A 26,906-nucleotide genomic window follows, 5' to 3' on the forward strand; every position below is an offset into this window, starting at 1 on the left:
TACCCGTAACAGAAAAAAGACTGCAAGGAGAAAGTGCTCCAGGAAAGTCTGAGTGGCCACCAGGGATGGCCCACAGCGGATGCCACTGACATCATCTGCTGACAGGCGTGGTCTGAGTTTTCTACAAGGAACGAGTACTACTCTTAGGAAGGTGAGATAAAGTCGTTTTAAGAAATAATAAAGGGGGGCAAATGCTGCAAAATCTTCAATGCCCTTCCCTCCTCGTCCTCACCCCACACACATGCACCTGCACACATACCTTCATAGCTGGCCTCCCAGCGTCACCCACAGCAAGTCCCTGGCTCCAGCCTCAGTCCCAGCACTGCAGACTCGAAGCAGGCACACAGCTTCCCAGGCCTCAGCAGTCAATCAGGGCTGTGAGGGCCTTGCCCTGGCCCAAATGCTGGGCTCCAAATCATCTTCAGAGTCAGTGCCAGAAGCTGCTCCCCTGGGAATCCGCCTGCCCTTGCTCCCTGACTCCTGGAGCACCAGGGAAACTCCTGTCTCCACAGCATCCACCCAGCCCAGGCCCCCGTGGGCCGTGGCAGCCCAAGGCCACATCTCAGCCACCTCCACGCGGCCAGCACCTGCCCACTCTGTGAAGGTCCCAGGATGAAGGGTTAAACCCCAGGGCCGGGCAGCAGGTGTCCAGGGAAGTGAGCTGCCAACGCCCTCTGTCAGTGCCAGGGGAGCCTCTGGCCTCTCCCCTCCAGCACCCGGTAGGGCCTCCCCTTGCTAAAACCTATCAGTGCCCCCACCAAGCACAAAGGTGGAGGTCAGGGTGGGCTCACGGACGGTGGCACAGGCAGGAGTGTGTCCTGGAGCTCAGCGCCCTTGCTGGGAGACCCCAGAAGCAGAGGCAGGCGCCCAGCAGTGCTGAGGGGTCTGGAGTGAGGCGGGAGAAGGGCAGCACCCAGGGGAGCCACACACCTAAACCAGGAGAAGCAGCGCGGGGCACACCACAGAGTCTTCCGGTTTCCTTCAGGGGGAGTGTCGGCCCCAGGCTGTGGGCAAGTCCCCAACCCCCGATGACCTGGGCAAGCACTGTCACCTGCCCGCAGCTCGGCGTCCTGGGCCAGCCCCTAACAGAGCAAAAGACAAGCCCTGCCCGCCTCGGCATCAGGAACAGGCAGCACCCGCGGGTGCTGCAGCTCATCCTGCGTGTGGGAGACACTGAGTCACGGCCACGGCTCATGCCCGCACCCACTCTCAGACGCTGCCCAGTCCTCCCCTCGGTGAGCAGGCCGCCACCTCCTCCTCTGATGGGTACCTGACACCCCCCCACACACAGGCCAGATGCTCGGTGGGGGAGGCCTGGCCATGCCCAGGCCCACGCGCCCCTGCCAGCATCAGCCCTGTGCAGCCTCCGCATGGAGTGGGGTCTCTGCGCATGTGCATCCGAGTGGCATGTGTGAGCGTGTGTGCTCGTGTGTGTGCCAGAGAGCCAGAGGAGGAGGAGGGCCCAGCTGGGGAGCTGCAGTTACATGAATCAGTGTTGTTATAGCAACTTCAACTCCATGTCAAGCAGAATGCTAGCCGGGCACCCCCAGGCACCTCGTAGACTACGCCCAGAATCAGCAGTGGAGAAGCACCAATCGCTAACGGCACAAATGGGTGGTCAGAACACTAGCAACACACATCCTTTCTCCCTCCCCCACCTGCAGGGCTGCCTCCACCCCAACCTCTACCATTCCCCAGGAGGCCGGCCTCTGCCCATTGCCCAGCTGCCTACACTGCCCACCAGTCCCTTCTCCCCAGGATGGCAGCAGCAAATAGCAAGATGCCAGTGCCTGAGTCATGTGGGCAGGGGGCAGGGAGCACCCCTGCATGCAGCTGCACGCAGCCCAGGAGTCATGCTGTGCCCTCAGGCTGGGACCTCCTGGCAGAGAGAAGGTCCAGCCATGGGGTGGCCAGGAGAAGCAGGGTCACCCACTGTCACCTTCAGGCCATAAGGAGGGGACCATGGGCCCCATCCACTCAGGCACATTTCACTCCAGAGGCTGTTCACTTCACCAGAGGCCAGCTTTCCAGGAGAGGAGGGGCCCGGCAGGCCCTGCCTAGAGCCGGTGGCCGTCACTTCAGTGAGCTCCCAAGTCCGTGAGGAAGGCACTTTTCTGTCCTTTCACAGATCACAGACTTGGAGATCAACCATGGAGTGGGCCCGGCCCTCGTCCAGGGTAGAGGCAACAGGCAGCAGGCAGTGAGGGCCTGAAGTGCAGGCTCTTCACCACTGTGCTGGAAGCACAGCCCCAGCGGAGCAGGCTCTGGGAGGAAAGGAGGGCAGAGGAGCAGGGAAGGGGCCTCAAGAGAAGGTGGGGACCCTCTCTGGAGAAGGGCACAGGGAGCCACAACAGGGCAGGGAAGGGCTGGCCCTGGCCCTACCTGGGACCAAGAAGAGTCCCATCACGCAGGTGGCTTTCCTACAGGCAGCCTCAGAAACAGGGGTGGAGTCACAGGCCACAGGACCTAAGGCAGGGGAGATAGGAGGACCAGGGGTCAGTGTGAGTGGAGAACAACCCAGGGTCAGGCTGGTCAGCAGCAGCTGAGAGAGACCTGGAGAAAGACACGCCGGGGCAGGGCACAGAGGCTGGGTAGGACGTGTGGCCAGAGAACAGGATGCTGCCACTTCAAGGCCCAGAGACAAGGCACCACCCAGGACAGAATGCAAATACCCGACACCCATCCTCTGTGGGAGGCCCCAAGCACAGCTGGCCAGGCACTGTCCATGGTGCTGAGAGCCATAGACCATGAGCTGCCCCCACAAGCCTAGTCCACATCCACCAAAGCCTCATGGGGTCTTCCCTCCCCCAGCCTCAAGCTCAGCCCTGCCATGGCTGGAGGCCCTACTGTCATGTCAGGGGGCAGGAGTGTGGATGTGCCTTTGCTAAGTGCCCACTGTGTGCAGCCACCACAAGAGGCATTGGAACACTTCCTTTTTCAATGTTCACAACCCTAGGAGGTTATCAAGGTGAGAAAACTGACCTTGAGTGTAAGTATAGCTACATACATATTTTTCCTATTTCCTTCTAGAAATCACCTTAAAACAACAAGGAGAATGCCCCCACCACTGCTACCAAATTAACAAAAAGTTTGAAAATCCAAGCTTCACATTTAGAAAAAACAGGAAATAAATACAATCTGTAGGCCCAAAAGCACAAGGGAGGGCTATGACCAAGAACAGAGAGGGCAGGCAAGACCCACACAGGAAGGAGTGAAGCAGCACTCGTGGTGGAAGGGGTGCAGTGCAGCACCTGCAGAAACACGCTCCCTGAGCATGGCCACTGACCCAGAACTCAAATGCCTTTCTTTGTCACAGCACCAGCAACAGAACCGGGTGAGAAGGGTTGGCGTCAGGAGCCTCCTGAACAGTCGACAGACCCAAGCAGCAGAGTAGGGACCACACATGGAGTCACCAAGAGAGCCACATGTGCAGTCCGCCTCCATGGTAGGGCTGCAAGAGAAGGATGGGGCTCTGGAAAGCTATTGCACCCCCTATATCCCCATCCCCTGCCTCTCTGAGAAGGGAGGTGTGAGGACTCTTACAAGGAGCTGGCCCAGAAAAAAACTAATGCATTCTAAAATGAAAAAAAACCCAATAGCCAAAATAATCTTGAAAAAGAAAAACTTGGAAGGCTACATTCTTCCTGATTTCAAAACATGCTACAAAGCTACAGTAATCAAAACAGTATGGCAGGGCATGAAATCAGATATATAGACCCACAGAATAGAATAAAAAGCCCAGAAATAATCCCTGGTGTATATATGGTCACATGATCATCAACAAGCATGCTAAGACTATTCAATGGGAAAAGGATCATCTTTTCAACAAATTGTGCTGGAAAGACTGGATAGCCCCATGCAAATGAAAGAAGTTGGATCCTCACCTTAAACCACACACAAAAATTATCATGAAATGTATCAAAGGCCTAAAAGTAAAAGCTACAATTATTAAAGTCTTACAAGAAAACATAATGGAAAATGTGCATGACATTGGATTTGGTTATGATTTCTTAGCTATGACTGAGTGAATATTTAAACACCAAAAGCAAAGACAAGAAAAGAAAAAAAATAGACGGGATTTTATCAAAATTAAAAACTTTTGTACATAAAAGTACACTACCAACAGAGTGCAGAGGCCCCTCATAACATGGGAGAAAATATGTGCAAGTCACGTGTCTGTTAAGGGATTAACATCCACAATAAGTAAAGAATTCCTACAACTCAACAACAACAAAAAATCTGATTTTAAAAGTATCACAAATGATAGAGACAAGAAAAGTGAATGAAATGAGGTGAAAGAGAAAGACAGAAAGGAAGGAAGAAAGGGAGGCACGTGGGGAGGGGAGGGAGGGAGGGAGGGAAGGAGGGAGGCGGGGAGGGGAGGGAGGGAGGAAATCACTTATAAAGGGAGGAAAAACCAGCCAGGCCACAGATTCCTCTGAAACAACATTCAAGGTCAGAAGACAATGCAGTGACACCTCCAAGACGCTGGAAGGATGGAGGCCCAAACCAAGGGCTCTAGCAACATTCAAACCATCCCACAAGCCAAGAAGCCACAGCTTTGAATATGCAGCACCTAGGTGAAAATATGACCCACCACTGTGAAAAAAACAACTTTAAGACAAACCTCAGCCAATCAAAAGCTGACAGAGGAAACGCCATCAAAACGGCTGTCAATGAGCATGAACTATTAATATATTTACCAGTAGATTTAAGACTAAAACAAACGTGAGCTTGCGGTGACAGAACAGAATGCAGATATGCCCTGACTACGGAGTAATGACTCAACTGATGACACCTAGGAGGGGAATGAGAAAAGAGGGAGTGAGGTAAAACAATTAGCTCCTCACCTCATTAGCAAGAACTGGAGTCAAAGGATATCATTTAAAGCTGACATTTCAGTAACAGAAATACAAGTAGATTTAAGAATATAAAGGCAAACACTGAGAAAGGTACTATTGTCATTGAAAATTGGTGATGGGAGGAAGAAAATAAAATACATTCATTTTGTAATTACTCATAGAAGGTGTACTAGTTTCCAATTGCTGCCATATCAAATCACCACAAATGTAGCTGCTTAAAACAGACAAATTTGCTCTTTCACAGCTTCTGTAGGTCAGAAGTTTAGCTGGGCCATGTTCTTGCTTGGAGACTGGGAAAATAACTCGGATTGCAGGAAGAATCCAGGTCCCTGTGGCTACAGGACTGAGGTCCTATTTCCTTCCTGGCAGGGGACCACCCTTAGCCCCTAAAGTCCTTGCATCTAGGGGCCAGCAAATCCTTCTCACTCTTGGGACCTCTCTAACATCCCCCTTCATCACATAGCTCTCATTTCTTGCCAGAGAAAGCTCTCTGCTTTTCAGGACTCAGATAATTCAGCCTTCCCAGGTAATCCAGGATAATCAATCTACTTTGAGATCCATACCCTTTAATCACATCTGCAAAGATCCTTTTGCCATGTAACATGACATGTTGACAGGTGTTAGGGATTAGAGTGTGGCTATCAGGAGAATGGGAGAACATTATTCTGGCTATCACAGAACATACCTAATAAATGGTCCCTCTCAACATAAAGTATTAGAGGCATTTACGAATTACATGAGATACTATAATATCTCATATAAACTCTCTTCAGTATAAGAACTCTTTAAAACTTTTAAAAAGGAAAGAATATGGACCACAGAGTAAAAGACTTAACAATACACGCACACACAAAGCACAACACAACTGAGGTCAAATATAGTTGATCTATCAATAAATGTACATTAACTTCACTAGGCAAGAAAAAAAAAGATTCTCTGATTGAATCACAAGGCAAAATCTAACTTCATGTGGTATAAGAGACACATTTAAAACAATGCAGTAGAGTTAAAATTTTGTAATGGGCAAAGGTATGCCAAGCAGATACAAACTCAAGAAAGCACTAGTCATGATCTCACAGTCAGACAAGTAGAAATGAGACAAAGAAGGGCACTTTGATCCTAATGCATGCACTTCAGAGTAAAAATATAATAGTTATAAATAGCTATGCAACAAATCACACAGCAGCCAACATTCACAGGAGCCACAAGGAGAAACAGACAGAAATGTATCAATGGTAGACATTAATTCACTCCTCTTGGTCCACAATAGAGCAAGAGACAAAAACTAAGCAAGCATTACACATGACCTAAATAACACAATTAAAGTGGTAAACGTGAATGATATACACATCAAACCTCTGTAACCCAGAACAAAAAAACAATCCTCTTTTCAAGCCCCAGTGGAACAGTGATGAAAACTGACTCCAAATTAGGAAGGTAAGAAACCTCCTGAAACCCAAAAGTTCAAGAGGGGATAGTCAATATTCTCTCACCGAAATGCAACTAAAACTGGAATACTAACAAAATCAGGAAATCAAAGACTTGCTACCTGGAAATTTTAAAACTTGCTCCTGAAAAACTCTTGAACCAAAAAGAAAATACAAACCAAAACTGCAGAACTTCTAAAGAGCAGTGATAAGGAAAATGTGTCTCATCAAAACTTGGGCATCAGCCCTTGAATACAAAATAAGTTTGAAAGAATAAAAAACGAATCAAGCATTCACACCAGACATTTAGTAAAAGGATACGATAAACTGAGGAAAAGTAGAAGGGATTATTAATTATTAGCAAAAACAAGGGAGTTTAAAAAGCAGAAAAATAAGGCAATTAATTTAATTTAAAAATTCAAAAGCTGAATCTTGGAAGAAAAAATAAAACAATGGAAACTTCACTAACCTAATCAAGAAAAACAAGAGGAGCAACTGAGATGGAAATAACCCCAGAAACCAAAGATATTAAAAGAGCCACAGAAGATCATTTTACTCAAGCCTGCATGAATAAATTTAACAAACTGGATGAAATTGATAATAGTTTGGGAAAATATTTACAAAACTGATCCCAAAAAGTTTAAACAGAATAATTTCCATAGGGAAAATAATAAAGACAAAATCATAAAAGAACTTTCTTCCTCAAAACAAAAAACAAACAAAAAAGCACCAGGCCCCAACAGTTTCACAGAGGAATCTAACCACTCTTTAGACACCAGGCAATTCAGTGCTATTAAACTATTCCAGAGAATGGCATAAGAAAGATAACTTCTACATTATGTTTATGAAGCAACTATAATATTGATATCACAACCAAAAAACTGTGCACATACAAAAGAAAACTACAGGCCAACCTTAATTATGAAGAGCAATACATAAAAATCAATTAGATACCAGCAAAAAGGGCATTCACCAGCACCTTGAAAGAATTATGTATCAGACCAAGTGAAGTATAATCAAGGAATTTAATTTCATTATTAGCAACTTCATTTGTATAATTCATTATATTAATATGTCTTCAGAAAAAAATCATATGGTCACCCCATAGATGATTGTTTTTAAAAAGCAACTGACAAAATTCAATAATGATTCTTGATTTTTTAAAAAAGAAAATACGAAATAAAATAGGAAGTACAGGTTCTTCATTAGCATACCTTTCTCAATCCAAAGCCATACTCTGCTTTATGGAGTAACAGCAGAGACATTCCTAATATATGCTACTACAATCACCATTAGCTACCATCAGGCTGAAGGATCTAGTCCATAAAAATAGATAAGAGAAAGAAACCAGAGTATAAAATTGGAAAGGATAAGGTTAACCATCACTATCTGCAGTTCAACATGAACGGACACCTTGAAAACCCAAGATAATGAACTAAAAAAACAACAGAAAAAATCAGTAAGTTAGGAAAAAACTTTTTTTTTTTTTTTTTTTTGAGACGGAGTCTCACTCTGTCACCAAGGCTGGAGTGCAGTGGGACAATCTCAGCTCACTGCAACCTCCACCTCCCAGGTTCAAGTCATTCCCTTGTCTCAGCCTCCTGAGTAGCTGGGATTACAGGCACACACCACCACGCCCGGCTAATTTTTGTATTTTTTTAGTAGGGACGGGGTTTGGCCATGTTGGCCAGGCTGGTCTCAAACTCCTGACCTCAGGTGATTCGCCTGCCCTGGCCTCCCGAAGCACTGGGATTACAGGCATGAGCCGCTGTGCTTGGCCCAAAATTAATATTTAGAATACAATAGTATTCACACACATATGTGATAAATATAGAAGAAAATATTCCTTGGAACAACAATAAAAAGGATAAAATGTCTGAGGATAAAGAAAACCTGACTCAAAACATACCACAAAGCTATAGTAATCAAAACAGCATGGTGATGACATAGAAATAGACATACAGACTAATGAAACAGGATAGAGAGCCCAGAAATAAATCCACTCATTTATAGTCAAATGATTTTAGACAATGGTTCCAAGAATTCACAATGAGAAAAGGACAGTCTCTCAATAAATGATGCTGGGGAAACTGCTTCTCTAGATACAGAAGAATAACAGTCGACACATCTCACACTATGTACAAGATCAACTCAAAATAGATTAAAGACAACCGTTTAGTCCTAAAACTGTATAACAACTAGAAGAAAAGGGAGGAAAACCTCCACGATGTCAGTCTGGGCAATGACTTTTTGAATATGACCCCAAAAGCAAAGGCAATAAAAGTGGAAATAAATGGGGTTACAACAAACTAAAAAGCTTCTGCACAGCAAAGGAAACAATCAACACAGTGAACAGACAATCTATGGAGAGGGCGGAAATATTTGCAATCCATACATCTGACAGGTGTAAATATCCAAAAAAAGTATATAAGGAACTCAACTCAATAGCAAGAAAACAAATAACCCCCATTAAAAAAAAGCCACAAAACTCCTGAAGAGTTATTTCACAAAAGACGATGTATGAATAGTGAGAAAGTACACAAAAAAAGGTGCTCAATGTCATTAACCATCACAGAAATACAAGTTAAAACCCAATGAGACATCACCTCACATCTGTTAGAATGGCTACCATCGAAAAAACAAAGATGGCCAGTGTTGGTGAAGATGTGGAGGAAAGGCAACCATTGCAGCCTGCTGGTGGGAATGTCAATTAGTACAACCACGATGGAAAACAGTGTGAGGATCCTCCAAAAATTCAATAGAGAACTACCACCTCATTCAGCAATCCCACTGCTGGAAACATATTCAAAGGAAACAAGATCAGAATGTTGAAGAGAGACCTGCATGTCCATGTTCACTGCAGCACTATTCACAATAGCCAAGATAGGGAATCAACCTAAGTTCCATCACCAGATGAATGGATGGAGAAAATGTGGTACATTAACACAGTGGAATGTTATTCGGCCTTAAAAGAAAGAAATCCTGGCCGGGTGCGGTGGCTCACACCTGTAATCCCAGCACTTTGGGAGGCCGAGATGGGCGGGTCACGAGGTCAGGAGATCAAGACCATCCTGGCTAACACGGTGAAACCCCGTCTCTACTAAAAATCCAAAAAAAATTAGCTGGGCGTGGTGGTGTGTGCCTACATGGTGGCGGGCACCTGTAGTCCCAGCTACTGGGGAGGCTGAGGCAGGAGAATGGCCTGAATCTGGGAGGTGGAGCTTGCAGTGAGTAGAGATTGTGCCACTGCACTCCAGCCTTCCAGCCTGAGCGACGAGCGAGATTCCATCTCAAAAAAAAAAAAAGAAAAGAAAAGAAAGAAATCCTGTAAGCCACGATGTGAAGCAAATACGCCAGGCACAGAGATGCGAACACTGCATGTTCTCACTCACGTGGGGAGGCTAACAAAGTTGATCTCATGGCAGTAAAAGTAGAAGGAGGTTACCAGAGATGGAGGGAGGAGGAGATGCTGGCCAGTTAATACAAAATGTCAGCTACACAGGAGGATTCAGTTCAAGGGGCCTACTGTATAACATGGGGTCGAGAGTCAGTAACTTTCATGGACGTATGCACTGGCACACTCTGGAGGCTAATTTGGCAGTCTACGTCAAAATTACAAAAGTGTGTACCCTTTTGACTCAGCACTTGTTCTGAGCATTTATCCTGCACACATATCACACTTAAACATGTGCAAAGCAGCATATGAACTGGGCCATCCATTTTGTTACAGGAAAAGATCCAAAGTCACCTAAATGTCCATCCACAGAGGCCTACGAAATCAGTCCGAGCATATCCACACCACGGAATCCTCTGTGACTGTCACAGACAAGAAAGGAACCCTGGACTGGTTCCAAAAGATCTCCACATCACTTACCACACTAACACTTCGCCAAGGGAGAGAGGGATCCGAGGTGCAGGAATGTGTCATATCATCATGACTTGTGAAAGGAAAAGCAAAACAGAAATGTTTATGTTTGCTTGGAATGTATAATGAAGCCATGGAAGGACAGACAGTCATTCTTCGCTTAACCATGGGGATACAATCTGAGGAATGTATCACGAGGCGATTTCCTCACTGTGCAAACATCACAGAGCATATCTACACACACCAAATGCTGGAGCCCAGTACACACCCAGGCCATGTGGTAAAGCCTGCTGCTCCAGACTATAAACCTGGACGGCAGGCAAATGGACTAAATGCAGTAGGCAACTGTAATACAACAGTCAGAATTTATGTGTCTATAACAGACGCCGTACACTGTGGGGATTTTATGACAGACGCCGTACACTGCTGGGGACTTTATCACAGACGCCGTACACTGCTGGGGACTTTATGACAGACGCCGTACACTGCTGGGGACTTTGTGACACACGCCGTACACTGTGGGGACTTTGTGACAGACACTGTACACTGCTGGGGACTTTGTGACAGACACTGTACACTGCTGGGGACTTTGTGACAGACACCGTACACTGTGGGGACTTTGTGACAGACACTGTACACTGCTGGGGACTTTGTGACAGACGCCGTACACTGTGGGGACTTTGTGACAGACACTGTACACTGCTGGGGACTTTGTGACAGACGCCGTACACTGTGGGGACTTTGTGACAGACACTGTACACTGTGGGGACTTTATAACAGACACCGTACACTGTGGGGACTTTATAACAGACACCGTACACTGTGGGGACTTTATAACAGACACCGTACACTGTGGGGACTTTGTGACAGACACCGTACACTGCTGGGGACTTTGTGACAGACACCGTACACTGCTGGGGACTTTGTGACAGACACTGTACACTGCTGGGGACTTTATGACAGACACTGTACACTGTGGGGACTTTGTGACAGACGCCGTACACTGCTGGGGACTTTGTGACAGACGCCGTACACTGCTGGGGACTTTGTGACAGACACTGTACACTGTGGGGACTTTATAACAGACACTGTACACTGTGGGGACTTTGTGACAGACACTGTACACTGCTGGGGACTTTATAACAGACGCCGTACCCTGCTGGAGACTTTGTGACAGACACTGTACACTGTGGGGACTTTGTGACAGACGCCGTACACTGCTGGGGACTTTGTGACAGACGCCGTACACTGCTGGGGACTTTATAACAGACGCCGTACACTGCTGGGGACTTTATGACAGACACTGTACATTGCTGGGGACTTTGTGACAGACGCCGTACACTGCTGGGGACTTTATAACAGACGCCGTACACTGCTGGGGACTTTGTGACAGATGCTGTACACTGCTGGGGACTTTATAGGAGACACTGCACACCACGGGGGACTTTATAGTAGACGCTGTACACTGCGGGGGACCTTATAACAGACACTGTACACTTAGGCGACACTATTTTTTTTTAAGTTTTGGTGGCTCACACCCGTAATTCCAACATCCTGAGAGGGTTTCAAAGCAGGAGGACTGCTTGACGCCAGGAGTTCAAGACCAGCCTTGGCAACAAAGCAAGATCCCATCTCTGCAATCAATCAATCAATAAGCCGGGCATGGTAGCATGCACCTGTAGTCCCAGCTACTTGGGAGGTGGAGGCAGGAGAAATCACTTGAGTCCAGAAAGTCGAGGCTGCAGTCAGCTATGACTGCACCACAGTGCTGCAGCCTGGGTGACAGAATGAAACTCTGTCTCTTAAAAAAAAGTTTTTCTTTCTTCAATAATAAATTAACTTTAGCTTACTGTAACTTTTTTACTTTATAAGTGTTTAAACTTTTGCCTCTTTTGTAACAACACTTAGCTTAAGACACACAGATGTTATATAGCGGTACAAAAGTATTTTCCATCTTTGTATCTTTATCCTATAAGCTTTCTCCTGTTTTTAACTGTTTAAACTTGTTACAAAGACACACACACACACACACACACACACACACACACACACAAGCCTAGGCCTACAAAGGGTCAGGATGGTAATACCACTGTCCTCCCTCTCTACCTCTTGTCCCACAGGAGGGTCTGCAGGGGCAGTAACACACACAGAGCCGTCATCTCCTAGGATAACAATGTCTTCTGGATACTGACGGTGGCGGTGGCCTGCCTGGAGCAGCCGCTGTGGTGATGCGGGCTGCAGCGGGGAAGGTGTGGCAGGGGCTGTGCACTCAGTGGAGCCAGTGAGAGCCAGAAACAGAGGGGAGTCCGCCCAATTCTGAGTTGGTGGAGCGGAAGCCCCACACTCCTGGGCACGGCTCCACCCTGCCAGCCACGGCTGCAGACCCGGGCACCCCTGCACTCCTGGGGGCCTGGGAAGCCTCCCTGCCCCCGCGGGCTCAGAAGTGCCTGCTCCCGCCACGTGGCCTCTCCCGGTTCTCAGTGCCTGCTCCTACCGCATGGCCTCTCCCGGTTCTCAGTGCCTGCTCCAACTCTGGAGCAAAGCTGAAGCCCAGCCTGAGCTCTGTAGCAACACGGCTGGTGTGTGTGCACTCAGAGAGGGGCTGACATGCCAGCCCCTGCCAACTCTGCCCCCTCTGGACTTTGGCCGCCAACAAGCATGAGAGGGAGGCTGAGGGGGAGCTGAAGGTGGCTCGGCACAGGCCTGCAAGTGTCCTCAGCACAAACAGCCTGGGCACCATGGACGGTGGCTGGAGGCAAACAGGCACCTGGGCAGAAAGCAGAAGGTCCCCAGTGAAGCCCCACCTTCAAGCCAGGGGCCGTGTGAAACCCGGGAGCCAGGCTGTCGGTCCCAGGTGAAGTCTGCAGCCTGGAGAAAGAACTCCTGGTGCTCACCCTGGGTCCACCAATGGCCACCCTGGACCAATCAGCATGCACTTCCTCCCTTCTGAGCCCACACAAACTCCAGACCCAGCCAGGCTCACACAGAGGTCACCACTACCAGCTGTGGGAAGGAGCTGCCACTGCAGGTCTCCTCTCCACTGAGAGCGGGACACTCATCAGGGTGACCTGCCTGCAGAAAGGACCAACCCACTGTGGCTCTCCTGAGAGCTGATCTGTCACTCAGTGAACCTCCTCTCCACCTTGTTCACCCTCCAGTTGTCTGTGTATCTCATTTGTCCTGGATGCAGGACAAGAACTTGGGGCCCACCTAGTGGCATGACTAAAAGAGCTATAACACAAACGGGACAGAAACACACCTCCCCACTCGCAACATTGCAGGCGACAAAGAGGAGGGAAGAGCTGCAGCTCTTCAGGAAGCCCAGACCTAGAAATTCCTTGAGCCGGGGCTGTGGCACCCTCTTTGGGGCTCTGCAGTTCCTGGCGTCTCCAAGCTTCCAGTGCCACCACGTTCCCCTCATTCAGACGCGGGTGCTCACAGGGGAAGCCACTGCAGAACATCTGGTCCAGCCGCAGCCTTGCAAGGAGCCAGCACCTGTGCCAGCACCTGGGGTTGCATGCCCGGCTGCGCACAGTGGCCAGACCCATGCTTGCTCACCCACACACCCCTCACTAATCCACGCCTGGTTCACCCTTGGCAGGCGTAGGATCTGGGCTGGTAGCACAAGCTGAGCACAGCCTGCTGGGCTGAATGAGCGGAACAAGCCCAGCAGGTGTGAGCACTACTCAGGCAGAGGCACCGCCGTCCAAAGAGGTTTCCAGCTGTCTAAGTGACACCCCAAGGATCTCATGACAATACCTCCTGAAGGCCCTGCCTGAGGCTGTTTTGCAGTTAATTTTTTTTTTTTTTTTGAGACAAGAGTTTCACTCTTGTTGCCCAAGCTGGAGTGCAATAGTGCAATCTCACCTTAGTGCAACCTCCGCCTCCCAGGTTCAAGTGATTATTCTGCTTCAGCCTCCCAAGTAACTGGGATTACAGATGCGCACCACCATGCCCGGCTCATTCTTGCATTTGTAGTAGACAGGATTTCACCATGTTGGCCAGGCTGGTCTCAAACTCCTGACCTTAGGGGATCCGCCCACCTCGGCCTCCCGAAGTGCTGGGATTACAGGCGTGAGCCACCATACCCAGCCAACTTTTTTTTAGTAAGTAGGAGTATACTCTAAAATAATGATAAAAAGTATAATAAATACACAAAACAACGTAAGTGTTTATTATCAAGTATTATGTAGCATATGTGCTGAACTTTTAGATGACAGGCAGGGTAGCAGGTCTGCTTACACCAGCATCACCACACACGTGAGTAATGCATTACACTACAACATCATGACCATTAGGACATCACTAGGGGACAGGAATTTTTCGGCGCCAGTATAATCTTACAGGTCCACCCTTGTCTATACCATCCATCATTGACCAAAACGTCCTTAGGCTTCACGTGACTGTATAAGAAACTCACAAGAGGCCAGGCATGGTGGCTCACACCTGTAATCCCAGCACTTTAGGAGGCCGAGGCAGGCAGATCACCTGAGGTCGGGAGTTGAGTTTGAGACCACCCTAGCCAACATGGTGAAACCCCATCTCTACTAAAAATACAAAATTAGCTGGGCGTGGTGACACATGCCTGTAATCCCAGCTACTCAAGAGGCTGAAGCAGGAGAATTGCTTGAACCAGGGAGGCGGAGGTTGCGGTGAGCCGAGATCGCACCATTGCACTCCAGCCTGGGCAACAGCAGCGAAACTCCGTCTCAAAAAAAAAGAAAAAGGAAAAAAAAAAAAGAAGAAACTCACAAAAGTGGCTGCTGTGGAGATGAAGGCTTGGCCAGCCAGGGATAGGGGCACTTTCTACTGGATGCTTCCTGCCATGTTTTAACAGTCAAACTACTTAAACTATTCAAAACAGTAAAGTAGAAGGTCATGAGAATAACTTGTGGGCCACCCACACTGTGGAACAGGTCTCAGCAACAGGAAGAAACCACTCCAGGCCCCGCAGCGGCCCTGAGAACCGTCCGGGGAACGATGGCGAATGGGAAAAGCCAATCCCTGGCCACACACTGCAGGAGTCCACTTCTACAGCTCGCTTCAAATGACAACATTACGGAGACGGACAGAGGACTGGTGGCTCCCAGGAGTTAAGGAAGGGTTCGAGGCAGAAGCGAGGTAGGCTTCACTGGAAACGGGCTCCGACACAGGGCTCCTCTGAGTGATGATGCAAACCTCAGGCATGGCAGCCGTGTTGGCCAATCTGCTGGCTGCGCTGTTGTCCTCTTTCTGCACAAAGTTACCACTGGGGAAACTGGGTGAGCAGTGCATGGGATCCGTGTATTATTTCTTATAACTGTATGTGAATTTACAACGGTCATTAAATTTTTGTTTAATTTACAAAAAGACCCTGAGACGTCAAACGCCACGCCTGAAGGTGCGAAGTAAAAGAGCAGAGGCCACATTCTCCCTGGTCTGGCTCCCCCAAGCACCTGCCCCGTCCACTCCACCACCTCCTGGAGTGGAGGACCACAGGGAGGCAAAGCATCACACAGTCCACCCTCTCCTAATGCAGACAGGAGGAAAATCGGAGGAAAGCCCAGGCAGCAAAGGCAGCCAGTTCAAAGCCCAAGCTGCTTGGCTACATGGTCAGTGTGGCATCGCTCGTGCTGGTCACCTGAGACTTCCAGTTCTCCTCCCTCGGGAGTGTGGGGCACTTCCCGGCCTCTTGTGGTTGCAGCCGTGTGGTTCCTTCTGGCCAATGAACTGTTGAGTCCCCAACGGACATACACCTTTGTTGCTTCAGGCTACTAAAACCTAAGCTGAGGGATGTTCATTACAAAAGCAAAACCTTGCCTATATGGTTACATTCTCCACCCATCCAATCACAGCTCTGCCCACGCCGGCTGCCCGTCTTCGCTCCTTGCTGGGCTGGGAGCCCTCCCGCCCTGGCTAAGGCAGAAGGCTGCAGGCTGCCCATGGGCCCCATGCTTATGCCTGCGCCTCCAGTGGCCTCCATACCCTCTTGCACAGGTTAAGGTGTCAAAATAACAGCTTTGGGGGCAGATACGCAGAAAGGCGGGAGGTACTCTACCTGTCGGACCACCCTGCTGGACTGAAGGAACCAGGGTGTGGGCACCCCACAGCAGCAGGGCAGGTGGACCGGACAGCTCAGACCTCTGACTCCCCATCTGTAAACTGGGGAGTGAAAGCAGCTCTAGAACTATTCTCAACTACAGAATCTTTTCTCCAAACACAACCGTACTCAGAAGATACCAAGTACAACAGGTCACATCAGAGCTGCTCTGGGTAAAGGGAGGGACGGTGATGGCAGTAGGGAAGACTAGAACCCCTGGGGTTCCAAGGAGCAAATGAGCTCACCTGGAAGTGCCCCACAATCCTGGGCCCATTTCCCGTGGGGCAGTGTCTACGGCCAGGCCCCACGGGATTCCTCCCACAGCTCTGCTCTGCACTTGCTTCTCAGTCTTGGGTCCTGGGCCCATTTCCCGTGGGGGCAGTGTGGGAAGGACAGGCCACAGTGTCTACGGCCAGGCCCCACGGGATTCCTCCCACAGCTCTGCTCCGCACTTGCTTCTTGGTCTTGGGAAACCACATCACCTCTTGGGTTGGACAGAAAACGACTCCCACCTCCCTGCTCCAACCAGGGGCACCAGGGGCACCAGGGGCACCAGGCCACTGAGCTCTGAGCTGTGGGACAGTCCGCAGGGTCACCGCAGCACTCCTCACACCCCAGCCGCCAGCGCGCCCGTCCACGTCCCCGCGTGCCCTGCCAAGGCCCCTCAGCTGGCAGCATCCCAGGCTGCGCCTGTGCCGTGGGGACAGTGAAGCGCACTAAGAGTGCAGGGCCCTAGAAGCCAAGTCTCCATGAGGAGAGACGCGGGCAGGTGACCTGACCTCCCTTCCGTAAGATAGGGTGATGGTGTCACCTTGGAGGCTGCTCTGGGAAGTCAGGACCTGCCCGCCTGCAGGAAGCATCGCTGCTCCTGTCTCCCACCACTTCCTGCTCCTGGCAGGGGAGGGGGCGGCCCCATGCATCAGAGGCCGAGCAGCCTAAAGGTGAGGCTCAGCTCCTGCCATGGTTATCTTGTGCCCACTGTGCACGTTTCCCTGTGCTGGGACCACAGAGACAGAAAAGACAAGTCCCGGCCCTCGCGGAGGAAAGCTAACAACCGCAATGCAACAAGGCCGAGCCACGCGAGCCGCTTCCCAAAATCTGCAGCCCTCTCTCTCCTTGCCCTCCCCGGGAGGCACCAGGCCCTCAGGATGAGCGGATGGGGCTGACTCCTGACGGCGTCCCCGAGCGGAGACTTCAACAGCCCAGGAGGTCACCAGTCGGGGCCACTCCAGGCAGAGTGGCAGCCCCAGCAAAGACACCGGGGGCAGGCCGGGGGCAGCCTGAGAAGTCAGCACAGCAGGTTTCCCAGGGGCTGGAAAGCCCAGGGAGCACCGCAAATGCCAAGTGAGAGTGAGGCTGGAGCTGCCAGGAAGATCTGTCACCAGAGGGGGGCACGGCCAGAGCCACCCCTCAGCCAGATGCACCATTAAGGGGCCCAGGCTAGAGGCTGTGACCAGCGAAAACGCCCAGGTACCAGGAAGCAGCAGAACCAACGGTCCTCCCTACTCACAATTCTGCCTCCCGCGCCCACTCCCAGCACGCCACGCTCATCAGCACCTCCCCACAAGTGAGCAGCAGGGGGGAAGGAGGTCAGACTCCCAGCAATGAGTCCAGCTCCTCATTAGCACGGAGCGCAGCCAGCCCAGGAAGGAGACTGCTGTGCTGTGTTGTTTCTTTCTAATGCGGGGAGAGACTGATCCTGGGCTTCTGGTTTAAAAATATGTCCCCTTCCAAATACTTGGCTAGAATGGATCATGGGTCCGGATGGAGGACGGCCCAGGTGGCCCGCTCCGTCCAGGGCAGACGCCTGTGGCTCTCTTTGTCCACGGCTCTCTGACAGGAGCCTTGATGATCCATGCCCTCAGAACACTGGCCCTCATCTTCCCCAGACCACACTACACTCAATTCCTTCACCATCACCCCTCCAAGGCCCAGCTTCCCACTGGTACAGGTTCAGTCTGCACCCCTCAGATGACACCCAGGGTCAGGCTCAGGCGATAAACACACACACGCGTGCACGCACCTGGCCCCAAAGCCCTGGAAACACTTGACTCAACTAGACACCATCCACAGGCAACCACAGCCTCCAGGGGGCTCACGCCACCCCAACCTCCTAGCCTCAAGCCTTATAGGAACAAGAATCGTGAGCACCGCCCACCTTCCCTCTCCATCAGAAATCTCAACCTCCGTACCTGGATTCCTTCAAGCCTGCGAACCCTTGCCACACTCTGCTCTGGAACGTCATCTCAAGACGGAACGGAGGGACAGGATTAGGTCTTTATTAGTGCAGTAATTGCCATTACTAATAACATCCTCTAACTCAAACAGGGAAATTTTGTTTGTAAAGCTGCTTCCAGCCTGGTCCTCCAGGAGAGCAGCAGAGCAGGATCGCCAGACGGGCAAGACAGCAGAACGGTGAGCAGTGCCTCTGATTTCCGCCTCTGATCAGAATCCTGGTCAGATCACCAGGGCTCAATTCATGGCTGGTGATTTACTACCCCCATGACTTCAGGTAAGTTTCCCAAGGCTGGGAGGTCACCTGATCTGAGGAGTAGGAAGAGCCTAGCAGGTGCCTGACAGATGCCCTGTGGTCAAGAGCAGGAGGTGTCATTATAATCAGGATCGAAGACAGCCTGACGCTCAGTTCTACTGTGCAAGCTGGCTGTGCTGTGGCTGACCGGGTAGAGCAAGCTCTCTGATGCGTGGGGCAGTGGCGAGGCAGCCCAAGGATCTCACAGAAGAGAGGCAGCTCCAACTGCCCTGCAGCTGCCCTCCCTGACCCTCCACAGCCCCTCTGTGCACCTTGGGAATTCTTCCCTACACCCCTCAGGTGATGTCCCCAAGACGCCCGGAGATTCCAAGCCTCTGGGACAGATGTGATGTCACCCACCTCCCAGAAGGCTGCGGGATCAGACTAACGACACGGAAAGGCAGGGCTTCTGGAGGAGCCGAGTGACATGGGCGGGGCCCCACGGCTAAGATGCGGCAATGCTGCGTCCCCACCTGGATGCTATATAGGTCAGGGCTGGGTTGTAGCCCTCCCCTGGCAGCAAATTAGAGGCAGAAAACAAGGCACTCTTCCACTGTGGAAGAAAACAACAGTTGATCTGGCCAGAGCACTGGGCCAGGGGCTCCCAGGCCAGCGTGAGTGCCTGGCTCTGCTCACTCGCTTCCAAGCTGGGGAGGGCTCCCGCCTGCAGCCTGGAGCCCAGGGTTGCCAGGATAATGAGCAGCAGCTGCCACCAGTCCACCCAGCTGCGTGGCCAGCCTGCCAATCCATCAAGGGGGCCCACAGCGTGACCACCACAAGGCACTCAGCCACACAGCGCCAAGGCATGGGGCCTGGCCCCTGCAGGCTCCAGTCACAGGCCCTAGGTGTGGCCTGGACCAGACCCCAAAGCACTGCTCCACCCAGCCCTGTCTCCAGACTTCTTCAGCAAACCTCAGCCTGGGCCGCAGGTTTCCTGCTCAGCACCAACAGCCACCAGAAAGGTCCAGGTCTCACCCTGCCTCTCAAGCCCCTCACAGGCTGACCCGAGTCAGACCTGCCCACTAGGAGTCTGGCACTGTCACCAGAGACAGCACCGGCCATGCGCTCTCCAACTCTCCCGCTCACTCCTTCTTGCCTTTGGTCTTTCGGTCGCCACTCCTCCACACACAGATGCCGCAAATGTTTAGACAGGGCTGAGCATCCCAGCAGAAAGCAGAGGAATCTGAGAGGAGGGCTGCTCAGGAGTCCACTACTATTGACAATGCACAAACCAGACTTTAAAGAACATAATGAATTATAGTTGAACTGGGCCACAAGGTCAAAATCTACTTGGAGCAAATCACACCATCCAAACAAACCCAGTAGCTACAGAAACGCCCGTGTGCATTAAAAAAGAAAGCTTGCAGCCAGACACCGTGACTCATGTTGGGAATCCCAGCACTTTGGGAGGCCGAGGTGGGAGGATGGCTTAAGGCCAGGAGTTCGAGACCAGCCTGGGCAACTGGGCAACATAGTGAGACACCCCTATCTTAAAAAAAGGGGAGCTGGGCACGGTGGTTCATGCCTGTAATCCCAGCACTTTGGGAGGCTGAGGCAGGTTGATCACCTGAAGGTCAGGAGTTTTGAGTCCAGCCTGGCCAACGTGGTGAAACCTGTCTCTACTAAAAATACAAAATATTAGCCAGGCATGGTGGCGGGCACCTGTAGTCCCAGCTACTTGGGAGGCTGAGGCAGGAGAATCACTTGAACCCGGGAGCTGGAGGTTGCAGTGAGCCGAGACTGCACCACTGCACCCCAGCCTGGCGACAGAGTGAGACTCCATCTCAAAAAAGAAATAAAAAGAAAAAGAAAAAGAAAAATAAGAAGATAGCCTAACCCCCACCTGTTCATACGGTCAAACACCACTCAGAGGGATAAAACGCCCAACAACCTCGGAAGAAATGTGTCTGTCTGGGTTGGATGAATGGCGTCCTAAAACCCAACAGTTGAGGGACTCACAGCAAGATCACCATTCTGCGCCTCAGTCTCTCCATCTGGGAAATGGGGATAACACACCCTCCTCCCAGGATGACTGTGAGAATAAACTGAGCAATGAGCACAGGTCACTGGTCACCTGGCACCAGGAAGTGCTGTGACTAGCACCATTCATGTCATGACCTGCAGACACTCACCAACCCTTTTCAAGACTGTGGAAGGATGCATCCACGCCGTGTCGTAAATGCCTTGGTACAGCCATGGTTGAGGCGTGTGTGTCTTTCCTCCCCACCTGGAAGGTGACTCCCCAACTCCTCCCACCTGGAAGGTGACTCCCCAACTCCTCCCACCTGGAAGGTGACTCCCTGATTCCGTCTCAAGCTCCAGCATCATGACCTTCCACAGCTGCACTTTTCACCACATTCTGCTCAAAGCCTTACATGTCCAGTTTATTTATTCATTAAAACCTGCTGGGTGCCCATCCTACTCTCAGTGCTGGGCTGGGCACTCAGGACACAAGGGTGACATGGCAGAGGTCTAGGCCACAGGGGCTCACAGGCACACAGGAAAGACAAACACAGGAGTGCCACGGCATTCCAAACACAAGGCTCTGCATTGACAGGCACACCGGGGAGAAACGCCACAGACTGTGCAGGAAAAAGTACTGCACTGTCAGGGACGTGAAGCAGGGACTGAAGATGTGGCTGGAGCTGCTGGCAGAAGCCAAACCCAGGACCTCCCTCTGCAGGCCATGAGGAGCTGTGGAAGGGACTCAGGGACACCTGGCTGCCCACGAGCCCATGAGCCCCTAGACCAAGTGCCTAGGTCTAGGCTCTCGACCCATCATCTGCAGAGGGCCAGACTCAGGGGACATGTCCAGGGAAGGTTCCTAGATGGAGTCAGAGCAGCCACAGGCTGCCAGATGTTCATGGGGCCAGGCCAGTAGAGGAGGAGAGAAACAGAGGTGACCCAGCCAAAACTCAGCCTCCTCCGGGAACTCTTCTTGGATCTGCCAGCCTCCCACAGCCACCTGCATTCACGGCCTGCGCTGCTGCGTCCAAACATTTGTTCCACGACTTCTGCTGAGATCCTGTGATGTATAAGCTGGAACTGTATGAAAGCAGAGGTCCAGTCGGCTGAAGCACTTCAGTACTAACAAACTTCAGCTTTCTTTCAACTTAATACTATGTCCACACTGGGGGTATCCTAAGCAACAATCCCCATCCCAGTCTCACAGACACTAAAGATTAAACAGAAAACAAGCAGATGAGCGACAGTGACAAACAGGAAATACTGTAGGAAGGAGAGTGGTCAGAAACGTGCGCTCAGACATGCCGGAAGCGGAGCTGCCACCAAGCCAGGAGCGAGCCAGGAACTAAAAGAGCAGGCAAGTGTGCAGCAGAGGAAGGAAAGGGCGCCAGGTGTGGCTGGAAAGGCACCTGGCAGGATGAGGGGCAGAGAAGCATGGATGGAGCATGGGTGGAGAAGCACGGGCGAGGCCCATTTTGAGCAGCACCCCGGCTCACAGAACTTCCTGTGATAAGCAGTGTTCCCTACCCGCGCTGTCCAACACAGCCGCCACCAGACACGCGTGGCTACTGAGTGTCTGACATGTGACCACAGGCACGGAGGACCTGAATCCTTCATGTTAAGGTCAATATAAACAGCCACACATGCCTGGGGCTACCACACTGGACATCACAGATAGAGCTTCCAGAGCAGGAGGACTGCGCCATGAGGCAACAAACACGAGGTCCCTGGAGAGTTTCTGCGGGGGCAGCACAGATCAGCATCACCTGAAAGTCCCTGGTGGGGATGTCGCCGGCCCCAGTACCCAGGAAGCACCTTCTTACAACTTAGAGAAGGGACAGAAAGGCGTGGAGAGGCAAGCACACAGGGGCGGGGTCCCCAGCTCAGTCTCGAAGGCGGGCTCCGCCAGTTGAGTGGAAGGGCACCATCCCTTGCACCCAGCACGTAGGCGCCGGGGCGCTCCCCGGGACGGCACTGACCTCCAGATACAGGCACCGGCTGCCCGGGCCAGAGCCCACTGACCTGGGGTCTGGACAGCGCGCAAGGACCCGCCGAGGAGCGCACGTGCCCGCGGGCCGGTCCCCGAAACGCGTCGCTCTCGGGGGACCGCGGCTCCGGGTCCCTGGCGCCCCTCGGGTCCACCCCCGGCGCGGCCCCGCCCCCTCCCCTCCCCACTGGCGCGGCCCCGCCCCCCGCCGGGCCTCCCGCGAGCCCCACGCTACGCCGCGACCCCCGCTGGGGTCCGGGCCCCGCGCCGGCCCCCGGCCGCCTCGCCCTCGCCGCCCCACGTCCGGCCCCGACCAGGCCCCGGCCCCACCGCTGCCGCCTCACCTGGGCCTCGGTGGCTCGCGGGCCGCTCCGTGCGCTCAAGGCGGGCGGGGCGGGCACCCAAACATCACGTGACGGCCCCTCCCGTCGCCGGCGTGCGCGGCCCCTCCCACACCAGCCAATGGCTACCCGCCCCAGAGGCCCTCGCGCGGAGCCGGAAGCGGCGCGGACGGCGGACGGCTGGGCCAATAGGCCTCTGCGGGTGCGCGCGCGAGCTGGCTGTGCCCGCCTGCCTCGTGGTGGGCCTCCGTTTCCCCGTTGTGCACATGGGGATGACGGCGAAGGTGGAGGTCACGCGGAGGGCGGCGGCCCGGCGTTGAGGCGCTTCGGGAGCGGGCTCCGCCCTGCCCAGGCCGAGCCCGGACCTCACACTGGCTCCTAGAAGCTCGAGCTCCTGCGGGGCTGCAGGGGCGGCAGGTCTCGGCCAGGGGAGGGCCGAGCACCTGCGCTTCTCGGGCTGCGGGGACGGGCGTCGGGCCCCAGGTCAGGCTGCACGGTCTCCGCGTGGGGCAGTGCTCGGACGGGGACTGGCAGGTCCCGCGGGGACTCCAGACGCCCAGTGTCACCAGCGGGGAAACTGAGTCTCAAGACATCTGAGGGACCTTTCCCCGAGGTCGCAGCCCCTCCCGGGAGGAGCTGACGCGCAGAGTGAGGACCCTCTTGCGGAGACCCTCTTGGGACCTCTTTCCGCAGGGACCTGGGGCGCCTCCCTCTCCCTGCTCTGCCTGCGGGCACTGAGCTTCCGAACGACTCCCTCTCCCCGTGACCCACTGGAGAAGAGACCTGGGAGGAACCTGGGGACAATGAGTGTGTGTCCTTGGGCCGCCAGGGTCACCTTTCAGCCTGTTTCCCCGCAGATGAACCAAGAGCCACACCCAAGGCAGGAGAGCAAGAGTGATGAGTCCGCTGCCCCTCACCGGCCAGGGGAGGGTCTTTCACCGGCCAGGGGAGGGTCTTCCGCCGCCCTCACTTCATGATGCTTGCGCTGCTGGCGAGGCCCACGCCACAGCCCTGCGGGCAGCCCTGGGCTCCCGCGAAGAGCCTTGCTGAGTTCCTGGGAAGGAGGCGTGCCCTCCCCATCCCCCACTACCTCACTGACTGGGGTTCTCTGCAGCCCGGGATTGCGCACGTGTGCGCACACGGGTTCTGTGCACATTAGCACAAAAGTGTGCTTGTGGACACTGCGTGGTACTGTGTGTGCACACAGCGCACGTCTGTGAGCTGAGGGAGTGTCCCTGGACACCAGGTGCAAGTGCACAGGTGTGTGTATGCTGGCACAAGCGTGTGCCCCGGCGCGAGCATGGGAACAGTAGTATATGGCACAAATGTGTGTGTGCACATATGGGTGGGAGGGCAGAAGGGTACATGTCCACCAGCGTGCCTGTGCTCAGGCTGGCCTGTCCTGGGCCCACCCAGGCTCCTTGCCCTGGTGTGTTTGAGCCTCACCTGGCCCCCAGAAGGCAGTGGTGTGTGCCTATCTTGCAGCCCAGCCAGGATTTGGACAGGGCTTCACTATTCTGCCAGGACAGCTAGAGTGCAGGGAAGCCGGCTCCTATCCGGGGAGGATGCCCGGGACTGCTGACCCCCAGCTTCCACTTGAAGGGGAAGGTTCGCCAGGACCAATGCCTGTCAGAGCTGGCAGTCCAGACTGAGGATGCCGGGTGCCTGGTACAGCGTCCACCTCCCCCTGCATGGCTGGCACTGTCTGTCTGGCCACCACCTCACTCAGCCTCCTCTGACAGCTCCGTGTTCAGGAGTGGAAAGGAGGGAAAAGTGAAGCCCTCTTCCTCCCAGGGCAGACCACCTCCAGGAGCCACTTTCTTGACCATACAAGGCGTATATGGGGATGTTTCTGTACTTGGACACTGCAGGGGAATAGTCTAGCGTGGGCAGGAACCACCAGAGGAGGGGCCCCATCCCTGTTGGTTCCTCCGAAATCTGGGCTGAGCCCGCCTGAGTGCCCCACAGCAAGTCAGGGAAGGCAGACCTCTCTGCGGAAGAGCCAGGAGCCCGCTCCCTCGGGCTGAGCCAATGGGTAGGGCAAGGAGGATGCTAAGGGATCCCCGGGAAGGGACGAGGGAAATAGCCAATAGCTGCCTGGGCCTAGGGCCGAGGCTCCCCTCCCTTGCCTCGTCTCTGCCCCTCCCTAGAAGAGTTCATCGCATGATCCTGGGCAGCTCTGGGCTCTCTCCTTCCTCCAGAGAAGCAGGACCCCAGTGAAGAGCTCTGGTCCCAGCCCTTGGCCAACTGGCAAGACCAGCAGGGTGAATAAGTGGAGTTGGTCCCTGCACGCTGAGTTCTGTTACCTAAGGGGGTGGGGGTTGCCTGGTTCTCAGCTGGCACCCCCCAGATTGGATCTACCATTCCAGGTCCCAGAGGGAATGTGGGCTACAAGGTTGGGGAGTGGTTCCAAGAAGGAACATTGAGGCAGCACCCACTAAAGCCAACCCCAGAAACACTCCCGCTTTGAATAGCAGCATGGACTTCTTGGGGTTTAAGCCGAATTTCCAGGTCATTGTCGACCTGTGGATTTGTTGTGCGTTTCCCTGCCCTCCCACCCTTCCTCTTTACCCTCTGCAGCCTAGCTCCAATGTCACCTGCTCAGGAGACCACCCCTTGCTGCCCTGCAGCCCCTGCCTGGACAGAAAAAGGCCTTTGCACCTCCTGCTCTGCTCCCAACACAGCTTCTGCTCCAGCAAAGCCCACAGGCACTCAGTCCTTAATTCCTGCACCCATCAACCCCGCCGAGCCGCCCTCACTGTCACCAAGGCTTCCTTTGTCACTTAGCAACAGAACCCCGGTTTTGTTCAAGGCATCAATGTACCCAGCCTCACCAGCAGCTGGGGCCAGCTGTGAAACTGTTTGCCCAGGGGATGACCGCAGGAGGCACAATCGAGCCTCCTGGTCCTTTGGAAGGAGCAGCTGTGGCCGCCCACCTCACTGACAAGAGTGTTCCTTTCTCCTTGCTCCAGCCTGAAGTATGGGCACGGCATCCCGAGGACAGCAGCCTTGTGGCCAGCAAGGGGCAGGGTCCCAAGCTGAGGATGGGAGCAGCTGCCTTGGTGCCCCGATGGCCACCATCAGACTCATGACCATCGGGAGAACAAGCCTCTGCTCCCTTTATGGGGCTGCCTCATTGGATTTCGTTAGGTTTTCTGTAGCTCAAGCCAGTGCCACTTTTGTTGTGGCTGATTTGGGCTCCTAAGCTCACGGGGTGGGACATCGTTCTATTAGTTGTGTCCTGCCCCCGAACAATGATGGTTCCTTGCGGGCAGGCCCCAAGGGCGCGTTGTGGCCCCACACACAGCAAGTGCCTCACACCTGGAACAGCCCGGAGGCGCTTGTGAGGAGTAAGGGCGCGGGAGCCACACTCCCAGGTGCCATTTTTCCACATGTCCCCATGCAGCCCAGGCTTCCAACCACATCTTAAAAAATAAAAAGATGGGGAGGAGAAGAAACTTTGGTCCTAACACCAAACCAAACCCTGTCTTGCTGTGTGATGTCCAACGTGAGGCACACCTTCTCTGGGCTTGTTTACCAAAGCCGCAATGCAGGGGCTAAGCGCTCATGAGGCTTGCCCAAGAGCGAGGTTGGTAAAGGGCTGAGCAGAACCAAGGGCATGGGGTGTGTGGGAGGGTGGCGATTCATTCCCTCGTCACCCACGCAGGGGCAGTGTCATGAGGGAGCACGTGGGAGTCTCCGGGAAGGGCCTGACACAGCCCCAGCATATGGCAGGGGTCTGACCATTCAGGACTCAGTCTGTGTCATCAGAGACCAGGCTCTTAGAAACCAACTCCAGCCTGATACACGTAACAGCCTCCCAAGGTGTTTAACGCAGAGCAGGAGTGAT

General features: G+C 53.0%; 1 protein-coding gene across 49 annotated transcripts in view; it reads right to left on the reverse strand.

Moving 5' to 3' along the window:
- The window catches only part of TSNARE1 (t-SNARE domain containing 1), a 209,225-nt gene extending 186,103 nt beyond the window's left edge, over nucleotides 1-23,122 (reverse strand). For 35 of the 49 annotated variants that reach the window (XR_013397487.1, XR_013397486.1, XR_013397485.1 and 32 more), the window contains exon 1: nucleotides 23,060-23,122. Coding sequence is in view for 2 of the 49 variants with exons in the window: in XM_077944176.1 (XP_077800302.1) it covers nucleotides 260-265 (6 nt within the window). In the remaining 47 variants the exon portion in view is untranslated. Of the gene's footprint in view, nucleotides 1-259; nucleotides 1,378-22,750; nucleotides 22,896-23,059 lie in introns of those variants that run through there. The other 14 variants (XM_077944191.1, XM_077944171.1, XM_077944184.1 and 11 more) reach the window with 6 other exon arrangements.
- Nucleotides 23,123-26,906: the final 3,784 nt, after the last annotated feature.

The sequence above is a fragment of the Macaca mulatta genome, chromosome 8, assembly GCF_049350105.2.
Source record: "Macaca mulatta isolate MMU2019108-1 chromosome 8, T2T-MMU8v2.0, whole genome shotgun sequence".
In the NCBI taxonomy this organism is placed as follows: domain Eukaryota; kingdom Metazoa; phylum Chordata; class Mammalia; order Primates; family Cercopithecidae; genus Macaca; species Macaca mulatta.